Raw genomic sequence first — 9,734 nt, 5'->3', positions numbered from 1 at the left:
CCCCGGAAGCTCTCCCCGAGCTCAGCGCCCGCCTGGCGCCCGCCAAGGACCGCCTCCCGGCCAGGGAGCGCGCCCTGCGCCAGAGCCTGGACCTGGGCGGGGCGGCCCTGCTGTCGGTCCGGCCCGCGGTGCCCCAGGACCCGGGCCGCTCGGTGTCGGCGCAGAACCTGGCCCGGTCCACCGAGGACCTGGACGTGCAGCTGTCGGGGAGCGAGTCCAGCGGCTCCAGGGGCAGCCAAGAATTTTACCCCAAGTGGCGGGAATCCAAGCTGTTTATCAGTGATGAAGAGGCGGCGGGTCCAGAGGACACCGGGACGGACGCCTTGGACGCGGTGCCGCCGGCCCGGGAGCCCGCCCCGGCGCCGGACTCTCTCAGGACTGGACGGTCGCGATCATCTCAGAGCTCGTGTCCGGCGGCGGGGGGCGCTGACGCCCTGGGCCGGCCACACGTGAGGCTGAAATGAGGCCTCCGATTGCCCCCCACCCCGGGGCCCGGCCGCCCCTTAGCCATACACATCGCTGCATGAACTCTCTGGAAAGCCCTTCTCAAAGGTTGAACCCACAAAAATCAGGAAGAACATGAAAGGCAGTTCCTAAGCCCGTTATCTTTCAATTGCATGAAAATGCATGTTTAGGGGATGCTGAACTTCAGGGTACGACATTGCCCCTCACTCAGTAAGGTACCTTGAGTTAAGAATCCCGAGACACCGACCCTGCTCCTGCTGCGGGGGTGGGTGTGAAACGTCAAGGTCAGGTCCATTAGAAGACTGAACTCTGTGTTTTGAAATGATGGCTGTTGATGCCTTCAAATGTCAGGCATTTCTGCTGGTGATAAAACGCAGAATTCATTTTCAAAATTTGGCCATAATGTACACGTGACACAGTGACCGTCATCAACAGCTGCTAACAAGTTACCCGTAACACAGAATCGGGGTATCAGACATGGCTGCCTGTTCAAGATGTAGATGCCAACCTGTCCTACCCAGCCATTTTATCATTAATGTAATTTGAATGTCAATTTGTGTGCTTTTGGTGACTTAACGCTGTGGCCAGCAATTTTGCACATCATTTTCATGTTTGTTTGTTTTGTTTTTTTATGACGAGAATGTTCTTCAGTTAGAAAACGTGCAAATAATGAAATTCAGGGCCAGTGGGGCAAATAGGCTGACTCTTTGACACCTTCGACTTCATGGAAACAAATTCCCTGACGGCTCTATCAGCTGCTACGCAAGCAACTGAGTCCCAAAGAGTGGATGGCACACGGGGGTGGGCTCACCCCTGTGCAGTGGCCCTGCCCAGGCCTGTAAGCTGCCTACAGATGGCCTGTGAGGGGCTCTTCCCACGAGGCTGAAAGCCAGGCAGGCTCTCGGGGAGGAGACATGAGACAGAGATGGAAATGGCTCAGAAAGAATCCTAACACCGGGAAATCAGTGATGCTCAAGAAAACGACCTTCCCCTCCAGGGTGATGAGAGGGAGGGAAACAAACCAAAAGAAAAGAACTTGATTTTTTTAAAAAACAAATACTGTTAGGGAACTCAACTACCTAAACACCCCTTATTCTTATATATGAGCAGAGAGTTTTGCAAGGTATTTATTTTTTAATATGCCCTGAATGTGTTTTGCTATTATGTCATACATTTTGCATATGAAAGGCTAAAACTAAACCTCCTTTACTTTTTATACTGTCGTGGACATTTTCTATTCTCCCCAAGAATGTTGCCCGCCCCTACTCTGAAAAATGATTGACTCAGTTTCCTGGTACAAGCTCATATAATCAGAAGCCAGGTAACCCTGGCAGGGTCTGCAAATCAAAACACAGCATGATGGCCAAAAAGACCAAGGGAAACAAATTAAGAAATATCTCTACCAGAAAGCAAGCCAAGGTGACCACTTGTTAGCAGCCAGAATGGCAACCCCAGACCATCAGAATTTCAGGGCCAGGGGAAGTTAGAGAGCAGGTGGATTAAACTCCAGCCACAGGAAGACTTAAAAAGAGTTTTCTCCTTGGCTGATATTGCTGCCTCCAGGATAACTTTTCCAGCAGCCAGGGGATGGATCAGGGCTGTCAACAGCTGCCCAAAGGCAGGACAAGGCCCTGACACCTGCCGAGTCCCTCCCAAACTCTCTTCCCCAACCTGCTTTCTCCACCCCAGATCCCCTTTCTCGTCCACAGGCTGTGGGCTCCCCGCCTCCCTTCACCAGCCTCCCTCCCCCAAGTAAGCAACTTCTCCACTCCACCTCTAATATACATCTCAACCCTTGTCCTTTTTTGATAAGCACTGAAATTTGGAAGGATTCCTCCTCTCATCCCACCTAGATCCTCGCACACACCCCTGGCATGCATCCTTCAGGGTCCACTTGGCTGCCAGAGACGCTTAGAAAAGAGCACATCCATTTTACACTCCGGTTTGAAAGATGTTCTCAAACTCTTTAAGCCACTGTTTTTATTTCAAAACATAAAATTTTAGTCAATTATTAAATGCAGCATTTCATCTACCCATGTCTCCAAATTTGTGATCCATCTTCCCAAGGAGGTTGTACACAAGAACACAGACACACACACACACGCACACCACCCCACCATGCCAGCAGGCCATCTCCAGGTATCACTTGAAGAAGAGGAAGGAACTTTCAGGTAGCACTGAGTCTCAGACACGCTCTGTCCGGGTCAAAGCCCACTGGCAGCAGGAACTCTGAATGTACTGAGGACCCCACCTTAGGCCCCGTTAGGCCTCAGACACAGCCCAGTCCATCTGGCATCACTGAAGATGCAAGATTGAGAAACAAACCCAAACCCATCACCGAGGGTTCATCACAGCCCAACATGGTAAACCATGCTGGGAGAAGCTTTCACACGCCCACACCATGACCATTTTGTGTCTGTCTTACTCCAGCACAAAACTTCTTGGATGTCGAAAGCCTGTTGTATTGTGTGAAGCTATAGGGCTGTGTCTGCTGTGTTCCTGTCAGCGGAGCTGAGAGGGGTCTCTCCCTTACACTTAGCAAAGCCCCTTCCGTCAGCCCCAGTGTCTCGAAGCACAATTAGCTGAGTGCTGATCGGCCTCTGGCTTTCTCAGGCCTCGACCGTCTGCCGCCTCCGGTACATAGGGTTGAGCAAGCTAGCGCTTTATGGCAAACATCCCTTCTACGAGGTTCACTAAAAAAATTTTGCTCCGTCTGATCTAAATGTTTGCATTTTGTTCAACTAAATTAACATCTATAGATAGCAAGTTTTGTTTAAAGTAAAAGACACTCGATTGAGTTTTTCAGTCTTTTCTCTCTTGTTCTAAGGTGCCTTTCTCACCTCCCCTTGACTCAGTGATTCTGAAAATTCTTAATTTGCCAGAAAACAAGTCTCACAGAGAGGAGGGAATCAGGCACAAGGTGACTCGTTCTCATGCCTGTGTGCAAAGCAAAACTATAAGGAATGATGAAACTGAGCAACTAAATGAATAGGTCACTTCATCCAGATTGAGAAAATACAATAAATGTTAACTTATCTCCCCAGAAGCTGATATTTTTTGCCTTAAAATGACATGGTTGTGTTTTTGTAAGAGAAACTTAATTTAATTATGTACATTTAAGTGAGCAGTTCTGGAAGTCACGTATGACAATGCAGTTGTCTGTTTCCTGAACACAAATAAATCAGGAATATCGTATCCATTTCAAGCTACCATTCAAATGTAATTTCCTTTGCTCTCTTTTACCGGGATTATTTGTTTTAAAGTAAAACATTAAAAAGATGTCTATAAACAGTTAGTGTGACTACTTTCATCTGGTAGCAACTGGTTGGTTCTGAACTGATTGGGTCCCAGTAGATCAAGCAGATTTGGAGTTGAAATTAAAAATTATCTTTTTGCAGAATTCATGCTTCCAATGCAGGGGGTACAGTTTCAATCTCTGGTCAGGGAACCAGATCCCATGAGCTGCATGGTCAAAAAGAAAAAAAAAATTATCTTTTTGCAGAATTCATGCTTCCAATGCAGGGGGTACAGTTTCAATCTCTGGTCAGGGAACCAGATCCCATGAGCTGCATGGTCAAAAAGAAAAAAAAAATTATCTTTTTGCAGAATTCATGCTTCCAATGCAGGGGGTACAGTTTCAATCTCTGGTCAGGGAACCAGATCCCATGAGCTGCATGGTCAAAAAGAAAAAAAAAATTATCTTTTTGCAGAATTCATGCTTCCAATGCAGGGGGTACAGTTTCAATCTCTGGTCAGGGAACCAGATCCCATGAGCTGCATGGTCAAAAAGAAAAAAAAAATTATCTTTTTGCAGAATTCATGCTTCCAATGCAGGGGGTACAGTTTCAATCTCTGGTCAGGGAACCAGATCCCATGAGCTGCATGGTCAAAAAGAAAAAAAAAATTATCTTTTTGCAGAATTCATGCTTCCAATGCAGGGGGTACAGTTTCAATCTCTGGTCAGGGAACCAGATCCCATGAGCTGCATGGTCAAAAAGAAAAAAAAAATTATCTTTTTGCAGAATTCATGCTTCCAATGCAGGGGGTACAGTTTCAATCTCTGGTCAGGGAACCAGATCCCATGAGCTGCATGGTCAAAAAGAAAAAAAAAATTATCTTTTTGCAGAATTCATGCTTCCAATGCAGGGGGTACAGTTTCAATCTCTGGTCAGGGAACCAGATCCCATGAGCTGCATGGTCAAAAAGAAAAAAAAAATTATCTTTTTGCAATGTTGATGAAGAAATCATTGATACTCTGGGATGGGAAAGGTTTGCAAATGTTGTTGAGGGTATCATAAGAAAAACTAATTTGATATCATACTAAATATTTATTTTTGTATATTTTTATACATTTTTATTTGATACATCAAAGCAAATGCCAGCATATGTGAGCCCTGTGTTAACTATAATAAAAGGGTTAGCTAAACAAGTGATAAGAAGTGGGAACCAGCACGCGCCCAAATGCTGGAGCCCCAGCTGCTCAGAATGGCCATTAACACCTATCCAGTGCTCCCCAGTGAGGGAGTGGAAAAGTGTTAGTCACTCAGTCGTGTCCAACTCTTTGAAAACCCACAGACTGTAGCCCGGCAGGCTTCTTTGTCCATGGAATTCTCCAGGTGAGAATACTGGAGTGAGTAGGTAGCCATTCCCTTCTCCAGGGATCTTCCTGACCCAGGGATCGAACCTGGGTCTCCTGCATTGCAGGCAGAGTCTTTACTATCTGAGCCACCAGGGAAGCTGAGAAGATGGGGGTGGGAGGGGCACTCCCAAAAGGGATCTTACCCTTCTGCCCTAAAAAAAACAAACAAACAAACAAAAAAAACCTCTTGTTTCACTGGCAGTTTTGCACTGTGTCCATGATGAATTCCAGTGGAATTATTTGATTTGAAAGGAGGCTCAGAATGTTGGGGGCTTCCTTGGTGGCTCAAATGGTAAAGAATCAGCCTGCAATGCGAGAGACCTAGGTTCAGGTTCGATACCTGGGTGGGAAAGATCCCTGGAGGAGGAAATGGCAACCCACTCCAGTATTCTTGTCTAGAGAATTTCATGGACAGGGGAGCCTGGCATGGGGTCGCAGACAGTCAGACACAACTCAGCGACTGACGCTTTCACTTTTCAGAATGTTGGAACTCTGGATCACAAAGCAAGGAGGCCCTAAGAAAGATGCTTTAAATGGAGGGAGGTGAGGGAAGGGGTGTCACCTGAGGGGCCTCCCCTCCGCCACAGCTCCAAGGGGCTCAGGCAGGTCCCTGCCTATTCTGTCACTTTTGGGAGGTGACACTTACTAGTGAAACTAACAAGTAAACACGGAATGTGCTTGCTTGACCAACTCAAAAATGTAAACAGTTTCCACACACTTTCTCACCTATTTTAAAGCATATCTCACCCCAGCTTAAAAGCAAAATATACATACAATTACTCTGCCCTCATCACAAGTAGGTTCCCAGACCTTGAAGTGGTTACTTTCATCATTCTGGTTTCAACCACTTCAACTGCTTCTTTAATTTTTTTTTAATTTTTAATTAATTAAAATAATACTTCACCCTCTGGTTTACCTAACTCCAAGTTACTGACGTTTTCACTACATTTCAAAGCAAATTATAGGTGCATGCACTGCTCTGGAAGTCAAATAAATAAATAGATAACTCAAAGGCACGCTGGTGTGACATATATCTTTGCCAGCCTCCACCACTCACTTCATTCCTATCACGGTTTTGTCGCCTAGTTCAAGTCCAGTGTGCTCTGGGGTAGGTAAGTCTCGGGGTCCAAGGTTGCCATGCACGGTCACCTACTTCCTCCACTTCTCACCTACTAGCTTTTTCCTTTTTTAGTGATGTTCATCTCTGTCCATCACTTGCTTCTTCTTTCCTCTCCTTTGCCTTCCTGAGTGTGACTGCCTTCCTGCCCTACCAACCCCTGCCCACTCCATGACCCCCAAAACTAGGTGTTCACACCTTCCCCTGGTGCAGCTCCTAAGTGAGTGGTGACAACCTCACACCAAATGCAGCCCAGGTCAACAGACGCTCTTGAGCACCGGAAAGTCCTCACCAAAGCCCTTGGGCCACGATCCAGCACCACCCCACTTTTCAGGACTTGGGGTGGGGAGGCCTCTGCCTTTTCAGATGGAAACTCGTGTCCAGTGAAGACTAGCTCTCTTGCTCTGGATCCCAACCCCCTCTTTCCTTACATCTGTGGCATCTCCCTCTCTGTTTTTTCCCCTGTAAACAGAAAGGAGCCTTTCCCGAGACCAGCAAAGTCAAGACCTCACCTTCCTCTTTATCTCCACATCTCACCTTCCCTTTAGAACCAACAATCGATAAATTGTAGAAGGTAATTCCATTTCCCCAGCATCTGTCCCCCAGCCAGCAGGACAGTCAAACCACGTCTGCCCAGCCCTCAGACAGCCAGCTCTGCCCTGGTCAGTATGACTTCTTTTTTTTTTTTCATTTTAAACAAGAAGTTTATTTAAACAACAAGACGCTTGACTTGAAGGGAAAACTATCTAGGATTCATTTTTTTTTTTTAGCATGACTTCTTAGAAGCACTTCCCTCTTGGCTTTTCTGGGGCGATCAGCTATGCAAACACTCTTCCTTCCTCTTAAAACTGCTCCCAAGTTTGTCTCTGATCCAGTGGGTCAATCAGCCCAAGTCACTGGCCCAAGCTCCTTGTTCTCTTTGCTCCATGGTCAGGGTTCCCAGATCCCATCACCAGCCTCTCCCTTCTCTGCCCCCCACTCCCTCCCCAGGTGGTCCCATCCGTGACCTCCACTCTTAACGCAGGGACCCCTCCCAACCATGGATCGCCTGCCCTGAACATTAGTTCCAAATGCCTCACTTGGGCCCAGAGTCACCTGCAACGCCCCAGACAAACTTCTTGAGGGGGGAAGGGCATCTCAAAATATTCCTCAAGGTCCTCCCACAGGCCCCGCAGGCCAAGGTGCTCGAGAACCCTGAATGGATGAGAATGTCCTGGTCTCTTTGCTTTCAGGCGCTTCCAACCCCTATCTCAGAGGCCTTTCTCTCAAGAAGGGTGTGACCCTCATGCTTCACTCACCCTGTGTCACAGATTTGGTCTGTCACTTCTCACAAAGGTCTCTGGGCTTTTCCAAAGGAGAATCAAGAAGAAATTAATGAATGCCAAGTAGTGAGTAACCATGTTTCTGCAGAACCGGGAGCAGCAGCCCCTCTCTTGTCCCCTCCCCCAGGCCTCAGCATCCTTCCCCTCTGTCCCTCCCGCCTTCCCCAGCACGTGGGCTCAGATCCTATAGGTGGTACCCAGACCTAGGCTTGGCCCTTTCACCAGGAGGCCCGACTGCTCACACGTCCCTGTGAGTTCCAAGGAGAAAAAAGGGTTTCATCTCCCTTCCCCAGCCCCTGAACTGCATAAAAATCACATTCCTGATTCCCGCTTATCTTTATATCCTACCAATGCCAAGCGCATAGCCAGAACTGGCCTCCAGTCTTGGGATTCCAGACTTTAAATAGCAACTCATGTACACACAACTGTAAACAAAATTAAAAAACGACATACTGTGTAGCATAGGGAACTCTGTTCAATATGCTATAATAACCTACTGTGAAAAACAGTCTATATATATATATACATCATATATTATATAAATGGAGTCACATTGCTGCACACTTGCAAACTAACATAACATTGTAAATTAAGAAAACACTAAATTAAAAAAAATGTTTAAAAACCTAGCAACTCATGGTTAGTGACTGCCCAGTGTTGTACCAACAAATGCTTCAGAGGTGTAACCTAATTTAACCCTCACCACCCGACCACAGGCAACCTGTCAGGATGGATTTGGCTGCAGGTTCGAGAAAACCCGAGGACATCCCATTATCCACCATAACTGAAGGTCAGAGGTGGGTAGTTCCACGCAGAGTACAATTTGCTCTGTGACATCATTAAGGTTCCCATCCAGCCTGCTGACTCCTGGTCAAGAGGAAAGTACCGGTGGTTCTTCTCATTGTCCACAAGGTGGCAGCACACAGCACCCGGATCACATCTAAGGGGGAGGGCACCCATTGGGATATATAAGCCCTTGGCTGACGGCTGGTTAGACTAAGGCAGCCCACACCCACCCCCACCCCCTTTCTCATTCCTGAACCTGGCAGCAGTCACATATCTGCCATCATTGGCATAAACCACTCAAAACTCACTCTTTGGAGTTCTGTCACAGTCCAGATGGGTGGTCAAGATACAAATGTGGATTTGGCATCTTGGAAAGTTCTAGAACAGAAACTTAGGAAACCCTGCTAGGCAACTTATTCATGCCTTGAGGGACTTCGGGCTCTTTTGCTCCGAGAAACAGCCCTTCAGCCTCACCACCAACGGCTAGGCATCGGGAACAGCGCCTGATCGCCCACCTCCCAGGCTACTGGGGTGGACCACCTTCTGCCTGTCTTCACTGCCACGTCTCTCCCCTCCTGTGTCTACCTGACAGGGTCCTTCCAGAAAAGGACCTTCTTTAGAAGGCCCTGTTTTCATCCTTCCCCCCCACCCCCCAGACCAACCCGGGGAGCAGTTTCCTCTCCTGCTCCCTTTTCCTCCCCTGGGCCGCACGCCCGGAGACCCCTGCCTTCTGGACAGACACCCAGAGGCCCTCCTGCGCCAAACCCGTTCACCCACAGGGAGCGCACTCCAGAGGCCTGGCACGTGGGGCCACTCGTTTCACTGGATCTTTGCTGGCGGACTGCACCTCTCTCTCACACCCGAGCCTCCATGTGTCTCCAAAATGTGCCGAGAGGGCCCAAGATGCACCACGGACGCCACCTCGGGTCCTGCCTGTCGGGTCTTTCTTCAGATGCCTCCTCGCCTCTCGACTGCCCAGCAGAGATCAAGACCGTTTGATGGACAGAATGAACTCTGAAGGGGTCTGCAACCAAACGTTCAGTAACAGCAGGCCTGGGAGGGCCTAAGGGAGATGGAGCCCCCTCCCCGGTGGGACGGGAACAGGCCCCCGGGTCCAGCAGGATGGCATGAGCTGCGGCCAGGTCGCGGGTGGTCAGCGGCTGGCTCCCCGGACCAGCTGCAGCAGCTCGAGGCCTGCAGGGAGAGCGCGGGGCGAGACCGGACTCTCCCGGCTGGCCAGGGCCCCGAGGGGACCTTGAGGGTGTCACCGGCCCGGGGCCTCCGCCCCTCCCTGTCCGCATCTCCTGGGCTTTTCCACCCCTCCCCGACGGCACCCCCTTCCCCAGAGCTTGGGGTGGGAGGGGGGCGGCAGAGGGAAAGGGGACACCCGGACAGCCAGCAACGC

General features: G+C 49.0%; 2 protein-coding genes across 2 annotated transcripts in view; one reads left to right on the top strand and one right to left on the bottom strand.

Annotated features, from left to right (window-relative positions):
* The window catches only part of KCNQ5 (potassium voltage-gated channel, KQT-like subfamily, member 5), a 248,204-nt gene extending 244,448 nt beyond the window's left edge, over positions 1-3,756 (top strand). The window contains exon 16 of the mRNA XM_010851279.1: positions 10-3,756. Coding sequence (XP_010849581.1) covers positions 10-464 — 455 coding nt within the window. The 3' untranslated portion in view covers positions 465-3,756. The remainder of the gene's footprint in view (positions 1-9) is intronic.
* A 5,427-nt stretch (positions 3,757-9,183) lies between these two features.
* The window catches only part of KHDC1L (KH homology domain containing 1-like), a 1,129-nt gene continuing 578 nt past the window's right edge, over positions 9,184-9,734 (bottom strand). The window contains exon 3 of the mRNA XM_010851278.1: positions 9,184-9,677. Coding sequence (XP_010849580.1) covers positions 9,184-9,677 — 494 coding nt within the window. The remainder of the gene's footprint in view (positions 9,678-9,734) is intronic.

This window comes from Bison bison, unplaced genomic scaffold, assembly GCF_000754665.1.
Source record: "Bison bison bison isolate TAMUID 2011002044 unplaced genomic scaffold, Bison_UMD1.0 scf7180017864300, whole genome shotgun sequence".
Lineage (NCBI taxonomy): Eukaryota > Metazoa > Chordata > Mammalia > Artiodactyla > Bovidae > Bison > Bison bison.
Note: the sequence above shows the minus strand (reverse complement) of the source record. Positions and strands in the feature narration are given on the sequence as shown.